Source organism: Mobula birostris, chromosome 10, assembly GCF_030028105.1.
Source record: "Mobula birostris isolate sMobBir1 chromosome 10, sMobBir1.hap1, whole genome shotgun sequence".
Lineage (NCBI taxonomy): Eukaryota > Metazoa > Chordata > Chondrichthyes > Myliobatiformes > Myliobatidae > Mobula > Mobula birostris.
The window spans coordinates 102,201,560-102,224,378 of record NC_092379.1 but is presented as its reverse complement, the minus strand read 5'-3'; the positions used below and the strand labels follow the sequence as shown (position 1 = coordinate 102,224,378).

Genomic DNA, 22,819 nt, shown 5'->3' with positions numbered 1-22,819 from the left:
GTGATCAAAGTAACTTTGACCATGGAATGATGTTGGTGCCAGTCAGGGTGGTTTGAATATCTCATAAAATGCTGAACTCCTAGAATTTTCATGCACAACAGACTTTAGCTTTTACAGGTGAAAACAAAAAAAAAAAAAAAAAAATCCAGTGAGTGGCAGTTGTGTGTGTGAAAATGCCTTGTTAATGAGAGAGGTCAGAGGAAAATGGGCAGACTGGTTCAAGCTGACAGAGGTGACCCAAACTCAGATCATCACGTGTTACAACAGTGCAGAAGAGCATCTCTGAACACACAACACGTCAAACCTTGAAGTGGATGGGCTATCACAGCAGAAGAGCACATCAGGATTACTCCTATGTCTAATAAAGAGGCCCCTGAATATATGTTCTAAGGTGAGGGATATGCCAATGTAGTCCTGCAGATGAGGCAGAGTGTGCCAGTCTGGATGTCCAGAAGAGCAGCTTGTGAGAAATACACTCCTTTTGCAATTTACACTGGTCTCTTGAGTGCTTCCAAAGTCAATGTCAAGAAAGGTCGAGGTTTTTGTCATATTCACAAGTATATTTACTATCAAAGAGAAGATGGCCGTGCAGCGGCCATTCTGGAATGAATATCCGTAATCTGTTAAGTAGGATGCCGTGCACAATCCTGATTTGATGGAGACGGACATGAGAAGCACAGAGGAACATCTGGTGAAACTTCTGAAATGCCTGTTTCGCTGCCGCTGCTACTGTGCGATCCAGAATCTCCAGGGGAGGAAGGCCCCAAATCCTTGGCTTTGCCTGTTGCTTGGCGGCCGGGGCCGGGGTCGAAGCGCTCAGCAGAGATGGTGCTCGGTGCTTGGTGTCGGAGGGCTGGTTGGAGGCTCGAAGTTTTCGGACGGACTCAGAGTCGGCTGTGGTCAGGTGCTTCCAGGGTGCTGCATCGGCAAGTTTGTGGCGCTGGAGGTTCATGGCAAGGAGAGTTTTTCTTCCATCTACCGTCTGCGTGAGGTGATGGGGCTATCGGGACTTTGAGACTCTTTTTTACCGTGCCCATGGTCTGTTCTTTATCAAATTTCTATCTCCAAGTTTGAGGAAGGACATTCTTGCTATTGAGGGAGTGCAGCGTAGGTTCACATGGTTAATTCCCGGGATGGCGGGACTGTCATATGTCGAAAGATTGGAGCGACTGGGCTTGTATACTCTGGAATTTAGAAGGCTGAGAGGGGATCTTATTGAACCATAAAAGATTATTAAGGGATTGGACATGCTGGAGGCAGGAAGCATGTTCCCGCTGATGGGTGAGTCCAGAACCAGAGGCCACAGTTTAGCAATAAGGGGGAGGCCATTTAGAACGGAGTTGAGGAGAAATTTTTTCACCCAGAGAGTGGTGAATATATGGAATGCTCTGCCCCAGCAGGCTGTGGAGGCCAAGTCTCTGGATGCTTTCAAGAAAGAAATGGATAGAGCTCTTAAAGATAGCGGAATCAAAGGTTATGGGGATCAGGCAGGAACTGGATACTGATTGTGGATGATCAGCCATGATCACAGTGAATGGCGGTGCTGGCTTGAAGGGCCGAATGGGCTACTCCTGCACCTATTGTCTATTGTCTAAATTACGGTATTGCTTTGCACTGTTGTAACTATATGTTATAATTATGTGGATTTTATCAGTTTTAGTCTTGGTCTGTCTTGTGTTCCTGTGATATCATTCTGGAGGAACATTGTATCATTTCTTAATGCATGCATTACTAAATGACAATAAATGAGGACTAAGTGTCCTCATAATCTAATCTAATATTTATGCACAGATACAATGAAAAGCTTACTTGCACTAGTATCACAGGCACATGGCAACATAGAATTAGCATTCATAAGAATAACACAAATTAAATATAAATTATACATGTTTACAAGCAAGAACACAATTAGAACAAAAAAAGGTCAATTTTCATGCAAAGTAGTCATAGTGTTATTGATCTCTAGTGATTAGGTTTGTGCTGTTTGATCCAAGAACTGAATGTGGCTGTTCTTGAACCTGGTGGTGTTGGACTTCTGTACCTCCTGCCCGATGATAGCTGCAAGGAGATGGTACAGCCCAGATGAAGGGGATCTATGATGATGGATGAAGCAATGTCTCCTGCAGATACTAACGTATGACCCTGAGGTTCATGATGTCATCCATTTTGAGCTGCTATGAGCCAGGGATTCCGAAGGATCAGTGGGAATGGTGCATTTTGTCCAAGGAAACAATGAATCCTTTCCTCTGCCCATCTAGTAAACTAAATCCTAATTGATGATGTAGAAAAGTGAGTCTCTCAATTGAATCAGGAGTTATTCAAGGCTGTTCTCTCCTCTTGCCTTGATAAAATTTATATCACGTTCTATGACAAGTCCATTGGGAAGGATGCAGGTATAAGAGGGGTCAGATCACTAGGCAGTGGAGGCATTCGGGCCAAATCTTTCCTGTACTCGGATGTCATTATCATCTTATGCTTGGATCCACCATTATCTGCAGACCGAGGAGGATTTGTTTAAAATGGCCTTTGGCGCAAATAATAAAGCCATGTCCTTTGGTAACTGTCCCATTTGATCCTTTGTTCCCTTCACTGGCAGGTCTGATTATCTGAGGATAAGGGGAATATGATTCTGAGAAGAAAAGGCATGCATAAAAAGTCAGGTGGAGCAAATGGTCAAGCTGGAAATTTGGAAAATGAATTCCTTCTCAATTGCAGGAATAATCTGGTGAGATGCTCGTGGTTTTGTGACTACAGACTGACTACCCCTTATCCAAATTTCCAAAATCTGAAATTATTTTGAACGCTGACATGACACTTAAAATGGAAAATTCCACAAGGCACCGGGAAGGTTCCACAGACATTTCTGAGAAATGACATCACATACATAATGAACAAAAGTTAATGAAAAATAGAAAAACACTGCAAAAAGCGAAAAATGAAGATCTCGATTGTGTATGAAAGAATGATTCATCAGTGTAAGAGTGAACATATGCCACTTAATGATATGCTGATCATGAAACAAGCAAAGATCTATCATGCCAAACTGAAAATTGAAGGTAATCGTGAATATTCAGCAGACTGGTTGCAGAAATTTAAGAAAAGGCACAGCATTAAATGTTTAAAGAATTGTGATGATGGAGTATCTGCTAATAATGAAGAAATTCATTGATGAGTTTGCCAAGATGATTGCTGATGAAAATCTGTCATGCTGAATGCTTGCATCAGTACACATTAATGATGAACAAATGTAAGACAATGATTGCTTACTTGTAGAACATAAATTCAGAATCAGAAATATTGGAGATCCCAAACTATCCATTACTTATTCAAAACTCTGAAAAAAATCTGGAATCTGAAACCCTTCCCGACCAAGTATTTTGGATAAGGGGTGCTCCTGTATTGTGCAGGTATGGCCTATACCAGATTCCAGCACAGAAGCCATCACTCATGACTCTTCTCTTATCTGGCAATTCAAGACCATTTTTGCCCACAGAGATGCAATATTTGAATCTCCAGGTAAAAGGGTAAATGAAAATGTACCCAGTGTAGCTTCATTTTTATGACTGTCTTTACGTGTAACCATGCCAAGCAGCTCATACAGGTGCCACTGTATATGCTGAGGTTCTATTTCTCCCAAGTGTTGTGAAGAATCTGGTAATGTTGCTGTGGAATGATTCTTTTAGTTGAACCACCTGTCCTTGTAGGAAAGTTTGTGTGGAAGAATACCTTTGTTCACAAATCAATCAGACAAAGGACTACAGACAAATTCATTTAGTGCAATGACTCAACATCAGAACTTTTGGGAATCAGATTGGCTATCAGTGACTAAGAATCTCCCTGTCAGATCTCCTATGTACAGCTAGTGTCTCATTCCCACTGCACACTGGCTCCAAGGTGAAATTTATTATCAAAGTACGTATATGCCACCATGTACAACCCTAAGATTCATTTTTTTGTGTGCAATCACAGTAAATAGAAGAAGCACAATAGAATCAATGAAAACCTGCACCCAACAGGACAGATTAACAACCAATATGCAAAAAAAACCCAACAAACTGTGTAAATACAAAAAGAAAAATAAAACAAGAAATAATAATAATAAATATCAAGAACACTAGATGAAGGGCCCTTGAATGTGTATGTTGCAAATGTTATGAAAAAGTATATCCTTGAAAGAAAGAAAATTTTCAATAATACAACGGCAAGCAAGAAAGTAATGAGAGCCCATAATATTGCTCTAAAATTTGCAATAAGTGCAGAAATTGCTTGTTTCCTAATAGGTTTCATCCACTGAATAATTTTTCACTTTCATTAAATGTTATAGAAAAAAGATTGCTTATAAAGATGCACTAACATAATTCTACAGATTGGAAGAGTGTCTGTTCAGTGGCTTTTCTCTGTTGTCAGGACCAATCACAACACTGTGTGAGGCTAGAGTTGGAACTCTCAGTCTGAAATTTTCAGTTTGTATAGTAATCCCCTCTCTCCCCCCCACCTTTGTAAAAGCTAACAAAGCAGTATTGATTCACTGAGGTTATAACTTATCAACCAATTGTGGAAATGGTGTTCCCCTTTGATTGTGAGAATGAATCTCATTAGTAGGAATAAGGTGAAATCTGACTATTGACAGCGTGTAAATATGAATGAAGAACTGCTAACATATTCCTGTGTGTACTGTAGGTGGCATCCAATTTGTGAAAACAACACATGCACGCAGTGCTCTAAGCTTTCTCTGCAGTGCACTTCATCCAGTGATGCCTCCATCACACAACACAGCAATACGTTGTCATACTCTTAAACACATAAACTCTATCTATACACACTGCCCATACTTCTCACTGCCTTAGTAAAGCAGCATAAAAGACTACACTTTATCCTGAATATTCTCTCTTCTCCCCTCTGCAATCAGGCAGAATATAAAAATCCTGAAAGCAAGGACCACCAAGCAAATGCAGCTTGTACTCAGCTATAATAAATCATTTCTTAATACAATAAGATGGATTCTTAACCTCCTTCACTTGTGTTCTCTCCCCTCTCCCCACCTTCTAATCCAGGCTTTTGCCCCCTTCCTTTCCAGTCCTGATGAAGGGTCTCAGCCTGAAACATCCACAGTTTATTCCCCACCATAACTACATCCTGACTTACTGAGTTCCTCCAGCGTTTTGTGTGGCTCGACTTCACAATCTGCCTCATTATTATCTTGCACTTTATTGGCTGCCTGCACTGCACTTTCTCTATGGATGCTACATTTTATTCTGCATTCTGTTGCTGGTTTAGCTTGTATAACCTATGTGCACTTTGTAATGAACTTAACTGTATGAACAAAGTTCAAAATAATTTTATTATCAAATGACATATATGTCACCTTATTCCACGGTGAGATTCATTTTCTTGCAGGCATACACGATAAATCCAATAACCATAATAGAATCAATGAAAGACTGCACAAGCTTAATGTACAACCAGTGTGCAAAAGAGAACAAACTGTGCAAACACAGAAAGAAGAAATAATAATAACAATAATTAATAATAATAATAAGTAAATAAGCAATAAGTATTGAGAACATAAGGTGACGAGTCCTTGAAAGTGAGTCCACAGGTTGTGGGAACATTTCATTGATGGGGCAAGTGAAGACAAGTTATGTTATCCCCTTTGGTTCAGAAGTCTGATGGCTGAGGGATAATAACTGCTCCTGAACCTGGTGGGGTGAGTCCTGAGGCTCCTGTGCCTTCTTCCTGATGGCAGCTGTGAGAGGAGAGCGTGACCTGGGTGGTGAGTGTCTCTGATGGTGAACGCTGCTTTCCTGTGACAACACTCCATGTAGATGAGCTCAGTGATGGGGAGGACTTTAGCCATGACGAAGTGTGCTGTACCCAGTACCTTTTGTAGGATTTTGTAGGAGTATATAATCAAGCTTTTCACTGTATCTCGGTACAAGTGACAATAATAGACCAATTACAAATCCAAAACTTTCATTCATATTTACGACCTAGCTCAGTGAATTAAAATACCTGATGAAAGAGTCACCTTAATCAGTGTGATTATTTTTGCATTGTAAACAGACAGACATGTATTCATTAAGTTCATTCAGTTTTGTGACATAATGATTAACATAAATAGTGACCATTATAACTCCTATGAGCAAATGTGACTGTTACCCGCAAAAAAAACTTCAAAATTGAAACTATTAACGTACCAAGCATACCTGCCTTGTTCACTTGAGGTTGCATATTGGCGCTACAAAATATCATCTTCTTTGCGTCAATAAATAATCTGTAATAACCTGCTATCAGGCAAGCAAAATTTACAGCTTCTGTTGACTCCATCAGCAACACGATAGGCTGGAAAAAGAAAAAGAGTATAAAAGTTAATGTTGTCAGATATTCACTAGTGGATTTCATAAGGGCATCCACTTTTCAGCATCAGTATCAGGAATTGCTTCAAGTTCCCATGGTGGTCCATGGAAACCTCTGCTGGCTGGTGTGGTAATAATTGGGAAAGTCTGGACTAAGGAAAACTAGGAATACCTGGAGCTGGATTGTGTGTCTATACGTACAGATCTCTGTCTCAACATTGTGTGAGGTGGTTATGATGCAAAGTGTCTTTCATCCTTTCATCAAATATCCTGCCCGCAGACAGAATATGTGTTCACACATGAGGAAAAGGCTGCTTGGACGAAGGATAACAATGATCTTAATAGATTGTTGCTTGATTGGGTTAATTAATGACATAAGTATCTCAGGCAAAATATTAAAGGAAAATGGTATCAAATATGACTAAGAGTGCATGTTTAGAAACTGTATGTACCACAACAGATGACATTATTGCACAAGTCACTTCTGTTAGCTGAGCATTGACCATCTTCAACAAAGGCTGACTTACTGGTAATACTGCATAGGGAACAGCAACATTACATTGGCAATGAGTTTGGGATGATGTTGCTTGAGGGAGTACAGGGCAGTAACCAAGGTAATATAGAACAGGACTTTCTAGGTACAGTGGTCTTGATGGCAAGCAGTGGATTTGATGGATAAACAGACAAGCTGTAAAAGGGTGACAGGACTCAGCCATGGTACTTATACTGGGAGCAATGAGAGATGTTTCTGGGATCCAGTAATATTATTTAAATTCCTAGGAGAGGACAGAGACAGAGTAATGCAGCCATTTACAGAAGGGGGAGAATAATGTTATTTGTGGTAGCAGGGTTGAAGACAATGGTGAAGCAATGGTACTACGATGATATCTCTTACAAAGATATAAAAACATTGAAGGAACACTTTAGCCTAGTTCTATGATGAATAGATTGCTAACTAAGAACATTTGGATAGAACTCTGAAAGTATTGAGCAGATGTGTATGACAGCCTCCTTTATGGAAGAGATGTTCAACAATATGGGATATCTTCACTCAAGTTGTGATTCTGGAGTGTGATTTGCAGGCATGTTTTGGTTTGGGGTTTGTTCTCAGTGCCGTTTTCTGTGTAGGGGATGTTAGTTTTTTTGTGGGAGGGTTGTGGGGGTTTGGTGTTTGATGTTCTGGCTGCTGTTTTCTGTGTGAGTAATCTGTCTGGAGAAGCAGTTTTAAATGGAAGAAATCGTGAATGATCTCTGAATGCCAGACTTCAGTCAATTTACAGAAATGGAAAGTTTGTAGGAGTATTATGAGTGAGGGATTATATATGAAAATAGGTGATAGGTATCAAAATGCTTTTATGGATTAATTGGATGATAACCAGACCATTGAATTGCTGGATTGGTTTTATGTTTCACCTTTATGGGGCAGGACATGATTCAGGAAGCACCACAGTCCCAAAAGTGAATGGATAGCACATTGTCTACATTCTACAGGAAGATGTAATCCATCAGAACTGAGATCAGTTAGAGACTTCACAGATGCCAATGACTCCCTTGCAGATAAGGGGATCTTGGAAGTTAGGAAATTTCACAGATTGATGACATTCATAATTGATATTTATGTATATCCATGGAAGTATATAATCTAATATATGCTTGCATGTAAATCGTTATGGAGCATTTTGTTTAACAAATGTAGTTTATGATTTGCATTGGTTTGCTTCTTTTTCATGAAGGCAAAGCAGTTCGATATATACATATCAATGTCAGTGTACCTTTAAGCTCTGTGGCATGACTATTGGTACAAATTCCATCTATTTGCTGAAGAAGTTTGAATCTGACAGAAAGAAAGTAATATAAAACATGCAACATAGATGCAGGCCATTCAGCCCAACCAGTCTGTGTTGATACTAGCTCTCTGGAATGCAAAACATATTAACCACAGTTTACTACATTGTCACATCTTCTTTATTTCCTTTTCTTTCATTCCTTTATCCTATTGGATCTTAAAAAAATGCTGCTGTGGCTCTAACTGTGTTAATGGGAAGTTAGAGAAGAGAATATGAGGAGATTCAGGGCTGTAGTTCATAGGGGAATGCAACAGTGAACCTCTGCTATTTTCAGAGCAAAATTAACAGGTCAGACAAGATTGGACATTTATTAGGTTTATAAATGTTATTAAATAGTAAAATAATAAAAGGACTAAGTGCAGCCTGACTGGTGTCTCATAAAGATTCAGCATTATCTCCTTGCTTTTATATTCTATTCCTCTTGAAGTAAATGCTAACATTGCATTTGCCTCCTTCACCACAGACTCAACCTGTAAATTAACCTTCCGGGGGTCTTATACGAGGACTCCTAAGTCCCCCTGCACCTCCGATGTTTGAACCTTCTCCCTATTTAGATAATAGTCCGCTGTATTGTTCCTTATACAAAAATGCATTATCATACATTTCCCAACACTGTATTCTATCTTTTTTGCCCATACTTCCAAATTGTCTAAGTCCTGCTGCAATCGCATTGCTTCCTCAGCGCTACTTACCCCCCCCCACCTATCTTCACTTCAGTCGCAAACTTTGCCACAAAGCCATCAATTCCATTATCTAAATCATTGACAAACAAAATGAAAAGCAGTGGTCCCAATACTGACCCCTGAGAACACCACTAGTCACCGGAGCCCATCCGTTGCCTCCTGCCTGTCAGCCATTCCATTATCCATGCCAATATCTTCCCTGTAACGCCATAGGATTTTATCTTGTTAAGCAGCCTCATGTGTGGCACCTTATCAAATGCTTTCTGAAAATCCAATTAAATGACATTCATTGCCTCTTTTTTGTCCATCCTGCTTGTTACTTCCTCGAAGAGCTCTAACTGATTTGTCAGGCAACATTTCCCTTTACAGAAACCATGCTGACTTTGATTTATTTTATCATTAGTCTCCAAGTACCAAGAAACTTCATCCTTAGTAATAGACTCCAACACTATCCCAACCACTGAGGTTAGGCTAACTGGTCTACAAATTCCTTTCTTTTGCCTTTCTCTCTTCTTAAAGAGTGGAATGACATTTGTAATCTTCCAGTCCTCCAGGACCATGTCAGAATCAAGTGATTCTTGAAATATCATCTGTTGTCTCTTCTGCAACCTCTCTCAGGACTCTGGGATGAAGTCCATCTGGCCCGAGTGACTTATCCACTTTAAGTCCTTTGAGTTAGCCCAGCACTTTTTCCTTTGTAATAGCAACGACACTCTGGCACACTGCTAGTGTCTTCCACAGTGAAGACAGATGCAAAGTACCCATTAAGTTCATCTGACATTTCTTTGTCCTCCATTACTACCTCACCAGCATCATTTTCCAGTAGTTCAATATCAACTGTCACCTCCCTTTTGCTTTTTATATAACTGAAAAAACTTTTGGTAGCTTTATATTATTGGCTAGTCTGCCCTCATATTTCATCTTTTGCCTTCTTATTGTTTTTTTAGTTGCCTTTTGTTGGATTTTTAAAAGCTTCCCAGTCATCCACCTTCCACTCACTTTTGCTACCTTTCTAGGCCCTTTCCTTGGCTTTATGCAGTCCTTGACTTCCTTTGTCAGCCACGGTTGCCTACTCCTGCCATTTGAGAACTTCTCCCTCTGTGGGACATATCTGTGCTGTGCCTTGTGAACTATTCCCAGAAACTTTACCCATCTCTGCTCTGCCATCATCCCTGGCAATATCTTCCTCCAATCCACCTGGGCAAGCTCCTCTCTCATGCCTCTGTAATTCCCTTTATTGCATTGCGATACTGATATGCGTGAGTTATGCTTCTCCTTCTCAAATTGCAGTATGAATTCAATGATATTATGATCACTAACTCCCAAGGGTTCCTTTACGTTAAGCTCCCTAATAAGATCTGTGTTATTACACAACACCCAGTCTAAGATAGCTTTTCCCTGACTATGCTCAAGTACAAGCTGCTCTAAAAGGCCATCTAGTAGGCATTCAACACATGCCCTCTTTTACGATCCAACACCAACCTGATTTTCCCAATCCCCTTGCCTATTGAAGTCCCTATTACAATTGTGTCATTACCCTTAATACATGTCTTTTCCTGCTCCCTTTGCAATCTCAACCCCACATCTTGGCTACTATTTGGAGGCCTATATATGATTCCCATGATGTTTTTTTCACCCTTGCAATTTCTTAATTTCACCCACAAAGATTCAACATTCTCTGACCCTATGTCACCTCTTTCTAAAGACATAATTCCATCTCTTACCAACAGAACCACACCACAGCCTATGCCTTTCTGCCTGTCCTTTTGATACAATGTATATCCTTTGATGTCAAGCTGCTAACTATAGTCAGTGATGCCCACAATGTCATACCAATTATTCTCTGATTGTGCCATGAGTTCGTCCACCTTATTCTGAAAGCTACATGCATTTAAATACAACACCTTCAGTCCTGCATTCTTCGCCTTTTTGAAGTTTGCCTCTGGGGTACAATTTAACTCTTTGCTCTGTCTGCATTCGTACCTAATCATTGGGTTATCCTTCCTTACATTCATATTATACCCATCATCTACTTGTAAACCTGCTGGCTCATCCTCAGCTCTGTAATCCTGGTTCCCATCCTCTGCCATATTAGCCTAAACCACTCCCAATAGCTCTAGTCATCCTGCCTGCAAGAATATTAGTCCCCCAAAATGATATGGAATATGGTTAAGATGATATTACATCATTATGTATTGCCTTCCCATCACCATCATTCCTTTAGGAGCTTTACATGGCAGCAGTACTGGTGAATCAAGGTATTTCCATTTCTAGTTCAGTATGGTGAGGTTTGCACAGGCCCAGCATTGTATGCAGGCTCTGAAGAAGTGTGCCTTGCTCCAAGCTGCTCTTGCTGTCAACCCTGCAATATGTCAAAAGCTAATGTTCAGCACAATCCAGTTCCCACAACCCAAAACCTCCCTCCAACTAGTACACATTAACCTTTTCTGAAGATGCCCCGAAGGGCTTTATCAGCGCGATAACTCAAAAATGTGATAATGTTGCTGAGTGCAACAAGCAGGGTTGATAGTATTGAATAGAAATGATAAATTGATGCGTTACATAAATAGAATTTATAAACAGTTTTATGTGGTAGGACAGATAGAACATTAGACTCCTATAAGTGTATTGCCTCTATGGCATGGACTTAATAAGCACTTTGTTACAAAGGCGGTTTGCTTTTATTTATAAATAAATTGATGTCTCTAAAAATAATCAGCCAAGCACAGTAAGTTGCTACCTTCTCTAAATCTAAAATCTGACAAGTAGCTAAAGGTGAAACCATCAACTGAATTCTGAATTTTCTATACTGATGATCAGAACTGAAATCCTTACTAAATATTCTATGCAACCGTAAAAAAATTACATGAAAAAGTGCAAAAAAATGCCTTCTCTTCAGACTAATTCATCAGAGGAGAGCATAATTAAAGAAGTAATTTCTTCAATGGATCTGTGGAGGTTATTCCACAGTGTATGAAATGGCTGTACAGTTTGTTTTGCAAGACCATTTATGAATGTTTGCAATCAAACTCTATCTAAATAAAGGTATTCGAAAGCTAATACTTTCCATCTGCTGGCTTTGGAAGATCAGTAGCAGGTGCAAAAGAGGCATACAACCAGACAGAGCTGGTAAGCATGGTTGCCAGTCACATTCTTCAAAGGGCTATCAGGATGGATGAATCAGATGGCCCTCATACAGCAGCAACCACGTTTCTGTCATCCAGGCATTAGGTACTGTCTGCAGGATTGCTGTTTTCTTGCTGCATGGTGCAAGACAAGGGATGCTTGATGTCTGGAAAGAGCATAAACATATGGCAGATATTGGGGCATTCTGCCACACTTGCTCCACCAAGCTTACATTGTAAGACAATATTGTAAAATTATGTGCTTATACTAACAGTATAAGCAATGTTCCTTCTAATTTTTTTTACAGCTGTGTGGACCAATCATTGATCTGAACAGGAAATTTTTACATGGCCTGAAAACTGCATGGCAACAAAGTCTATGTGTGCGGGAGCATTTCAATTTCTGTGCAACTGTTCAGCTGAGAGGGAGCAGCAGTAAGCAGTACTTATTTGGTATCTGTACTTGTCCAAGATAATTCTTTTCCTCCCTTCCCAGAATGTAGCAACACTCACTGTTCCTTTCAAGGCTGCACTGGAGTTGTTTTTTAAAATGAGCACCTTGTGCTCAAAAAATACTCCCTGCTTTTACCTTCTGTTTTGGAAATCCAAAGTATCCTCTTGGAAAGTTGCTATTTGTCACACTGCTTTTACTTTTGCCCTTCAGTTACAATATGCCTTCATGATGAGGAATACACCTTTATAAATTGCATAATGCTTTCAGCAATGGTGTTATACCAAAAGCTAATCATATTTCAAAGTGATAACAAGTCATAACTCCACAAGTGCACACAATGACTGCTCTGTGGTAATGGTCTCATCATTCATGAGTTCTACATCCTGCCAGTGATGTTAATGGTAAGAATGTTATATGTATTCTCATACCTTAGTTTCTGAGATGGTTAGCTCAACCTGAGCCACGTTCTCCTTCTCTTTGAACAACTGAATTCGGTTCACTCGGCCAAACTCTGCTAAGATAGTGGTGAGATTTGTTTTCAGGTCTATAACATGGCTGATGCCGTGCTGTGGCCCAACTAGCAAAGTCATTTCTGATTGCTTTGCATCCTGTTTTTAGAAAAATGTGAAGATGAAAAATTATACATTTCAACTGCTTAATGCAAATAGCTTCCAGTAAACCAATCTCATAGGAGTACCTAGGAATACAAAGGCTGTGCCAAAACAAATTATTCAATCTAACCAGTCCTTGTTGGCATTTATGCTCCACTCAAACCTCCTGCTGCCTTTGCTCAAACAAACCTGCCAATGTGTTCCTCTATTGTCTATTTGTCCTTTCTTCTCTTAATTGTGTCTACACTCCTTGTTTCAACAGACTCGCTAGGTTAATGGCTACATTCTTGCCATTTAATTCCCTTTTGGATTTCTGGTGACTGTCTTATATTGATAGCTTCCACTTCTGCTCTTCCCCATAAGTGGAAACATTTCTTCTGTGTTCACCTGGTCGAAAGTTTTCTTCTTTTTAAAGATGTCCATTAGGTCATTCCTAGCCGATCCTCATGAGAAAAGAGATGCCGTTCAACCTTTCTTGAAATCTCTTGCATTTCTGGTATCACCTTTGTAAGGCTCCTTGACACCCTCTCCAGTAACAAAGGAAATGTATTCTTATTATAATAAGGTGACCAAATTGTATATAGTACTCTTGCTCTAACCAAGATTCAAAACTGGTTCAGAATATTTACCTACTTTTCTATTTGAACCCTCAAGAAATAAACTTTAACAGCTTATGATGTTGTTAACCTGTGACACAGCTTTTACTTTGTACTTTGAGGTTCCTTTGTTCCTCTACCCACTCCAGCCCCATTTCCAAATAATAGATGACTTCCCTGTGCTTCTGGCTAAAACGTGCCTTAGAATTATCTTGCTGAATTTCACCTGCTAATTATTTGCCCATTCTACATGTCTCTTAATGTCCTCTTATTACTCATTGCATTCTTCCTCAGTATTGCCTGTTCCTTCCCCCCACCATGTAGTTGTACCTGCAAATTTAGATGTGTACGGTGACCACTGTGATCATAAGTAATTGTTAAGCTGATTTTTATGGAACACCACCGCCCATCTTGTTCAACAATATATAGCTACCACTTTGCTCCCACTCTCTGCTTTCTGTCCTGAAGCAAGTTAACTCACAATTGATTTTGCTACTTGTTCTCTGAAACGGTATCCCATAATATTATTTTTATGTTATGGTGGGGTACAGTATCCAAAGCCTTTTGAAAATTAGGTAGATTACAGTTACCGCCTTACTTATTTTGCTTTGTTTTGTATCTTTTTAAAATAATTCAGCAAAGTTGGTGCTATATGATATATCCTTTTGGTATGCATGCAGCATTGTCATTATTGTACTTCTTGATTTTATATGTTTCTTTGCAAGAGATTCCATTTTTTCCTAATTAGCATAGCTAATTTAGTTTCTCTCTAATTTTCAGAACATGTATTATCTGTCTTCTTAATTCAGTGGATTCTGGTTAATTGGGGCACTTTGGGACCAGTACATTTTGTCCTGTGATTAGGTTACGATTAATCAGGTTTGTTGGGGGTTGCTGGGGCAGCGTGGCTTGAAGGGCTGGAAAGGCCTACTCTGCACTGTTTTGCTAAGTAAAAATAAAATTGTGGTCCCTAATAGTTATCGGTGTTGGAATTCATCCAGTGTATGCAGCCGTGTTCTTTTGATTGACTGTAAATTAACAAAATCAGTGCATATAATGGATTGCCTTCATAAAATGTTTTCAATGATTGCATTCTTCAAATCTTCATTTTCATTTTAACATTCAAGATGATTGTCCATACCTTCGAATTTTTTGTAGTTTCTAACTTGTTGAAACAGTGAAATCATTTCATTTTCACTCTTGGCCATTTCTGGCATCTCCAAGCCTGAATGCTTGAATCCGCAGTGAGTAAAAAACAGTTTTGAATTGTCTTACTGCTATCAGTGGCAAAAATCATTCCTTTTTGAACACAAATGCACACAACTGCTGCTACTTAAAAACTTTGCTCTAAGCACAATGTTTAATGGTCACACAAGTGCAAGTGACTGACGGTAGATAGAAACTTTGACAACAGTCTTCTGTCTTAATTAAGTGACAGTGTCCCAAACAAATGATGGGAATCCAGGCTATTTTCTTGATTTGTGTTTGTTCTTTAAGAAATGGTCCCAAATTTGTGGCTACCCCCATTAATTGTTGGCCCAATTAACCAGAACACACTTTCTACCAGTCCTCTTGCAAAACTTCGAATTGATCATTAAATATGCATGGGAATGCTTCTGCACCTTTTTTCCCTCAATCCTTTTAAAATGTGTGGATACAATCATTCCAGGCCTGGGATTTTATCATCATTGAGTTTATTTTTTTAAATTTATATATCCCTTTTTACAATTTTAAAGGCACATTTCATTCCTCATTACATCATCCGATATCAGGTCCACATGTTTAACTTCCTTATAATATACCTAAGTGAAATACTAATTTAATATTGCTGACATCTATCATTGTCCTAAACTTACTTTTTCATTGACATGTCTTGAAGTGTACATCCCAAGGTTCTGAAAGAGGTGGCTGACGAGATCATGAAGGCATTAGTAATGATCTTTCAAGAATCACTAGATTCTGGAATGGTTCCCGAAGATTGGACAATTGCAAATGTCACTCCACTCTTCAAGAAGGGAGAGAGGCAGAAGAAAGGAAACTATAGGCCAGTTAGTCTGACTTCAGTGGTTGGGAAGAGGATGGAATTCATTGTTAAGGATGAAGTCTCATGGTACTTGAAGCACATGATAAAATAGGCCACAGTCAGCAAGGTTTCCCCAAGGGAAAATCTTGCTTGACAAATCTGTTGGAATTCTTTGAAGAAATAACAAGCAGGATAGACAAAGGAGATTTGGTTAATGTTGTGTACTTGGATTTTCATAAGCCCTTGGACAAAGTGCCACACATGAGGCTGCTTAATAAGCTACAAGCCCATAGATTATAGGAAAGATTCTAGTATGGATAAAACAGTGGCTGATTGGCAGGAGGCAAAGAGTAGGAATAAAGGGAGCCTTTGCTGGTTGCTGCCAGTAACTCGTGTGTTTCACAGGTTTGTGTTGGGAATAATTCTTTTTACATTATATGTCAATGATTTAGATAACAGAATTGATGGCTCCCTTTGTTGCAAAGTTTGCAGATGATATGAAGATAGGTAGAGGGGCAGGTAGTTTTGAGGATGTAGAGAGGCTACATTATTAGGAGACTGGACAAAGAAGTAGCAGATGGAATACAATGTCAGGAAGTGTATGGTCATGCACTTCGGTAGAAGAAAAGAAAGGGTTGACTATTTTCTAAATGGAGAGAAAATACAGAAAACTGAAGTACAAAGGGACTTGGGAGTCCTTGTGCAGGATTTCCTAAAGGTTACTTTGCAGGTTGAGTCTATGCTGAGGAAGGCAAATGTGATTTTAGCATTCATTTCAAGAAGACTGGAATATAAAAGCAAGTATGTAATGTTGAGACTTTATAAAGCATTGGTGAGGCCTCATGGAGTATTGTATGCAAGTTTGGTCCACTTATTTTAGAAAGGATGTGCGGAAACTGAAGAGGGTTCAAAGGAGGTTCATGAAATGATTCAAGATTGAATTACTTGTCATATGTAGAGCTTTTGATGGCTCTGGGTTTATATTGAGAAGATTGAGGGGTGACCTAATTGAAACCTATCGAATGGTGAAAGGCCTTGATAGAGTGGATGTGGAGAGGATGTTTTCTATGGTGGAAGAGCCAAAGACCAGAGGACACAACTTCAGAATGGAGGGGTGTCCTTTTAGAATGGAGATGAGGAGGAATTTCTGTAGCCAGAGGGTGGTGAATCTGTGGAACTCTTTGCCACAGGCAGCTGTGGAGGCCAAGTCTGTATGTATAATTAAGGCAGAGGTTGATAGATTCTTGATTGGTCAGGACATGAGGGGATTCGAGGAGAGGCAGGAGATTGAGGCTGCAAGGAAAATTGGATCAGCTGTGATGAAATGGCAGAGCAGATTCGATGGGCCAAATGGCAAGATTCTGCTCCTATATGTATGGTCTTATGGTCTAAAATATTTTACTATTTTGTTTCATGTTATTCTATGATTTAATTTCATAGTTCCTTTTAGTCTTCTTGTTTTTGTGTTTTCTGACTTCTCATCTAATCCCTTAATTTTCTTTCTTGAAATGGACTCATCTTTCCTTATACTTAGTCATCACCTTATTTTTTTCATTCATTCATAGCAATCTAATTAGTTCTTTCCATTTAGTGAAAAGTATTTTCCTCGTTCAAAAACTGTGGCTATAAATTTACTCTGAATTGATTTAATCTGACTCGCTAAAATGTCATATCAGCATTTTGTTCCCAGGCTCAGAAATTCGTCCTGGTAAATAGAATGAATTTGGAGATGACAGCTCAGTGCACTTTCACTGCTGTATGCTGCATTAGAGCTATTTACTCGATAGATACTTATAGGCATTGCTGTTTCTATTAGACGAAGCCACGGGCTTTGCAGCTTCTGTCAGTTATGTCAACAGATGAATGTAAGATTCGTAAGGAATATCTTTGCAGAGCAAAAAGGATTTGATTTTCATGATGCTGTTTACGATCTCAAGTTTTCCCAAAGAGCTTAACAACCAATAAAGTACTTTTGAAATGCAGTCAACAGTGCAGTTGACTCTCATCTGTTCTATGAAATACCCTTTTAGAAACTACTTTGACCTTCACCATATGGAATATAATATTTCATGAAGCCAACATAACTTTAGCTCAAAAGAGCAGTTAAGGTCTGAGTATTAAATTCTGACCTTGCCAGCTATACCTGCCTTCCACGAATAATTTTTTAAATGTCATTGTAAGAAATATGGCAATATTTTCAACTCCCTCAGCAATAAATTACCAGATAATCTATCCTAATAATGTTTAATGAAGGAAAAACATTGGCCAGAATACCACTTATAATTTCTGTGTTCTTCAATCCAGTCTCAATCTGTGCGATCTTTTATATTCACCTACTAAAGTAGATAAGACCCTGCATTAAACATCTCAGCTGAAAGATGTCCCTCCAAAAAGGACTCTCTCTTCTCTAATAGCCTAAATTTATGTCTGTAATTTAGCATTTATGATCTTTTTTTAATGACAAAGCCTGTTGGAGGTTCTGAGTAGTCTACTCCTGCACCAGCTCCTGATTCGCATGAAAATATAGCATTCTGTGTTCTAATTCTCAGGGTGATAGGTCCACAATTTTCCTTAACAATATATTTCTTTATTGAAATTGTATTGCATCATGAAAGGTTATGATACATGTTCGTAATAGTAAAACCAAAATCTCTGTATACTTTTTAACAATCTTAATGAAGACTTTTCTATGTGAAATCTCAGACTCTGCTTCTGCAACTGCCTGAATGTGTACCATTCTGTTTATATTGTTTTCATAATTCAACTACCAAATACGTCACTTCACTTGTTTTCCGTGTTAGATTTCGTTGCCATGTCACAATCCATTTCACCAAGTCCTGATAGGTGTTGCTGTTGTCCCCTCTGTTTATTTGCTATTTCAAGTTTTTTGAGTTCTGCAATTTTGGATCTTCTGTAAAATACTGCAACATTAAATTTTGAAATTTCACCCCCTGCACCAAACTCATTATGGCAAATGGAGACGTGGTCCTTATAGCAAACCTAAGTGCTAGTACTACATTATTAAACCGTTCACCACCAGTGTTTGTTTACCTCTTAGCCAATATTGCTTCACTGCAGCCAATGCCTGTTTAAGAGCAAGAGCTAAATTTTGCAAGCAAGCCTGGTATCAAATAACTTATGAATATCCAGAAATCCAAAACATCAGTGATATCTGTTACCGGAAAAGTGTTATCAGGTTGCAAATTTCATGTTACTTACTGTTTGTATTTAACATTTCAGTAGATAGTTTATTAGTAACATTACCAGCACAACAGAGTTAAAAAGTCCTCCTGGATACAAAGGGAGCTCATTCAGGATTCGCAGGTACTGCAGTTTGGCTTGTATTATAGAAATCTGTATAAAACAAACAGGCTTTCAGCAAATTATCAGCAAAATTATTCAGCAAAAATAGTTGCTTAACAGAATCCATACTAATCAGACACCGAATTGTGATTAAACAAGTACTTTTATAGATTAAAAACACATAGCAATATTTAAATACAGTTATTTTGCAAATTAATATTAATTAAACACAAAATATTCAAAAATACTTCATAAGGGATATTTTTTGGAAAATGAAGAATTTTTTTTGGATTAATTTGTAATAGAATTAGAAGCAGGGTTTGAATAGCTTTATTTGATTGACATATGCAAAGGTAAACTTGGTGTGAGAAAGGTGGTTAGGTGCATAAATCATGGCTTGAGTTCTAAGATGGTTCTTCTTATTGGATGTGCCCTATATGAAGGTCTTTTGCAAAGAATTTCTACTCACTTTGTACTGCATGTCAATTTCCAGGTGACAAAAAGTAGGCAAGAAGCTTCCACCAATGATGACAGGGAGCCTCAGTGTAACGTTAAAGATTCCAGAACACTAATTTATACTCATCTCCTTCTACCTTAAGCCACAAACTTATCAATTACCCCTGATGAGTTATTAACAAACTTTCTGCATAATCACTCAAAGAGTTGAACTGCATGCACATGTAAAGAGATCTGTATGACTCATCCCCTTCTACCTTAGGCCACGAACTTGTCAATCACCCTTGCTGCGGACAGTTTCTGGAGGTCCAAGATCTGTATGCTTCATGACCGCTGGACTAAGTGTGTAAATGTAGGAGTGGACTATATTGAAAAATAAATGTGCTAGGTTTTCGAAAATTGACTCCCTCTACCATAGGCCACGAACTTATCAATCACCCGTCGTACAAGAGGAGTAAAAATCTTTATGTTACATCTCCATCTGAATGTGCTTTCACTTCTGGGTGTACAGGATTGACAATCAGGTTATATTGATTTATACCCTTAGTCTACAGAAATACGCATGCTTATTCTGTCAGAATATAAGGAAAAATAGGTGAATTTGTTTCTTCTAATAAGCCTCTGTGATCATATGGATGGAATTGGACATTGCAAATGGATCAGATAATGTGATAATCAGATAATTCAGCCTGCTGAATCCATGCTATCCATTAAATACTCAATTAAACTATCCTACACCAATTCCATTTTTAATCTCCCCATCTTCACTTCCCTCGTATTCCACCACTCACTACATGCCATAGTATCTGTCATTAGAAGGTAGGAGTGAATTGGAACACCCTGAGGAAATTTGTGTGGTTACAGGGGGAACATTTGCTGCCCTAAATGCCAGCAGCGTATTAGGCAGTAACTATAGGAGGAACATGCAGCCCTGGAGGGCAGGAGTAAACCTGGGTCACTCAAGCTGTGAGAGAGCAGCTCTACTAGTGATGCCCCTGTGTCACCCTGACAATATGTGAAATGACTCAGAAGCTGATAAATTCAGGAATACAATGATCTTCATCCTCATCAGTGTTTAGTTGGCATTCTGCCTGCAAAAAAAAATCAGATGTATCTCTACCACAATTGGTTTTGTTAATCTTAGCGTCTGGACTCATTGCTCATTGGAAAGTTGCAGGGAGGAATGTTGATCTTGGAAGGTTGATCGCACTTCAACCCCTCTGCAAAGGAAGAAGCCCTCCCTACCTGTCCCTGGTGGCAGTGGAAATCCATGCAATCATGCTGAAAACATCCTGGAATGCTGCTACACCTTCACAAAACGAATCTGGTCAGTGGTGCCTTGTTCTCCAATTTCAATCCCTCTTTCAAGGACTGAGCTAGTCAGAATTAAGACTGCTTTTGAGTTGCCCAATACGGAAGCAATTTACCGCTTGCTGGTTTTGGCAATGGGCAATGGGCCTTAAAACATCTCTGACCTGTTTGCTGCCTGAGTGTTAGGTCAAAGATTAATATTATTCCTTCTCCTCCTGGAAATCTGAATAAAGATACAACTGAACAAATTTGATAAATATGAATGCACTCACGTGTGTCAATTTGGTTAGCTTTAATAATAGTTTTTAACTTCATAGCTATGTCTTGCCACAACACAGTTAAAAATGTCCTACATGTTTATAGAGACACTTTATAAACAAACCTATACAGAAATTTAAAAAGTGTGTCCTGCAAAAGCTCTTTTGCTGATGAAACACATCTTGCTATATTCATAATGAATGCAAGGAAAAAAGAACAAACCTGGCAGTGGTTCATCTGGATTGCCCTGGCACTTTATTTTATGTAAGGGTCTTAATGGATCAGTATTTTAGCTTTCTGAATACATAGCGTTGAATTATGACCTGCAGAAGGATTGCTACACAGTCTGTTTTACCACTTCAGCATTTCTGCTATGTTATAATACATCTGCACTCCTCTCTCCACTCTCCTTTGTTTTACCTTTTTGCCTAAAGGACCTGGAGCTTGTGTTGCTTTGAGGTGATGTGAGAGGATTTTCCGTGCATGCTTTTCCTTCACGTACATCAGAAGAGATGGTGGCAGGAACAGCTCAAGGCCCCATTCCTTCCTGGAGGATTTAACAGAGAAACAAATTGCATTCATTGCAGCAGAGTTGGGGCCTGAGAATCTGGCAAATAATTATATTCTGACGGGAGCATGAGAGGAATGTACAAAACATAAATGCAAGCTTTAGTCCATCAATGCATGTACTGTTCCTAGATTTGAATATTGTGTCTGTCAGCATCTGAGAAAAATTTGACTGAAGTACTGTGGCTAATCTCAGGTATGTCGACACTAGAGAGGTCTCATATACTTAGAAACAATTGATAACTATTTTGCTCATAAATCCTCAGTTCAGTAACGCACTGTGGAGAGATGGTTAGGTGGGGTCCAGACATCACTTAGACTTTCAATAGATGTGAAATGCTACTGAAGTAGAAGTGGGTGGATTTTATATAGCTTCAATATTGCCCACTTTCTTGCTGTACAGCAGAATTCCTGGTCTTTTGGAGGACAGTGTGTATAATGTTATATCATGTAATTATATTCCTGGCTCTACTAGCTCTGTGAACAGAGGGTGGGAGGTATTATTTTTTTATTTATAGGTATAGCATGGTAACAGGCCCAGCCGGCCCCATGAGTCCACGCTGCCCAATTATACCCATGTGACCAATCAACATACTAATCCGTACGTCTTTGGAACGTGGAGGAAACTGGAGCACCTGGAGGAAAGCCATGTGGTCATGGGAAGAATGTACAAACTCCTTACAGACAGTTCCAGGGATTGAATCTGGGTCACCGGCGCTACGGTGCTGTCCCAGCTCCCAATTGGTTAGTGCTGCTTAGGGCACCGGGGATATTTAAAAACAAGAAGATTCAATTCTATCAATGCAATTGATCACGTGAGAGAAGTTTTAGAATTATTTTTGAGCAATTAGAATATCCGTTGTCAGGAGTGCTATAGGATTATTTCCTACAGCTGAAAGTTGCAAAATCCAACATATTTTAATCTTTTTCCTTTATTATATCAAGGCTTGATGGTATTAACTCATTCTTGGCTGGTCTCTCTCATTCTAACTCTTGAAAATTTGTAGGATCCTGCAACTTTGCTACTGCATACTAACTCACACCAAATTGTATTTGCTCTGCTTCTTGATCTACAATGATTGATAGTTCATTGAAAATCCAATTTTAGAATCCCAGACTTGTTTCATATCTACCTATGGTCCAAAACCTCTTTGATTTTGTAATAACTTCCAGTTCTATGTTTCTCTGCAATCTTTTACACTTTTGCCACTGGAAATTTTTTAACATCT

General features: G+C 39.0%; 1 protein-coding gene across 1 annotated transcript in view; it reads right to left on the bottom strand.

Annotated features, from left to right (window-relative positions):
* The window catches only part of frmpd3 (FERM and PDZ domain containing 3), a 133,513-nt gene that overhangs the window by 24,290 nt on the left and 86,404 nt on the right, over nucleotides 1-22,819 (bottom strand). Inside the window, exons 9-12 of the mRNA XM_072269759.1 lie at nucleotides 21,444-21,570; nucleotides 18,960-19,049; nucleotides 12,894-13,073; nucleotides 6,207-6,342 (exon numbers count right to left, since the gene is read on the bottom strand). Of these exons, the coding sequence (XP_072125860.1) occupies nucleotides 6,207-6,342; nucleotides 12,894-13,073; nucleotides 18,960-19,049; nucleotides 21,444-21,570 (533 nt within the window). The remainder of the gene's footprint in view (nucleotides 1-6,206; nucleotides 6,343-12,893; nucleotides 13,074-18,959; nucleotides 19,050-21,443; nucleotides 21,571-22,819) is intronic.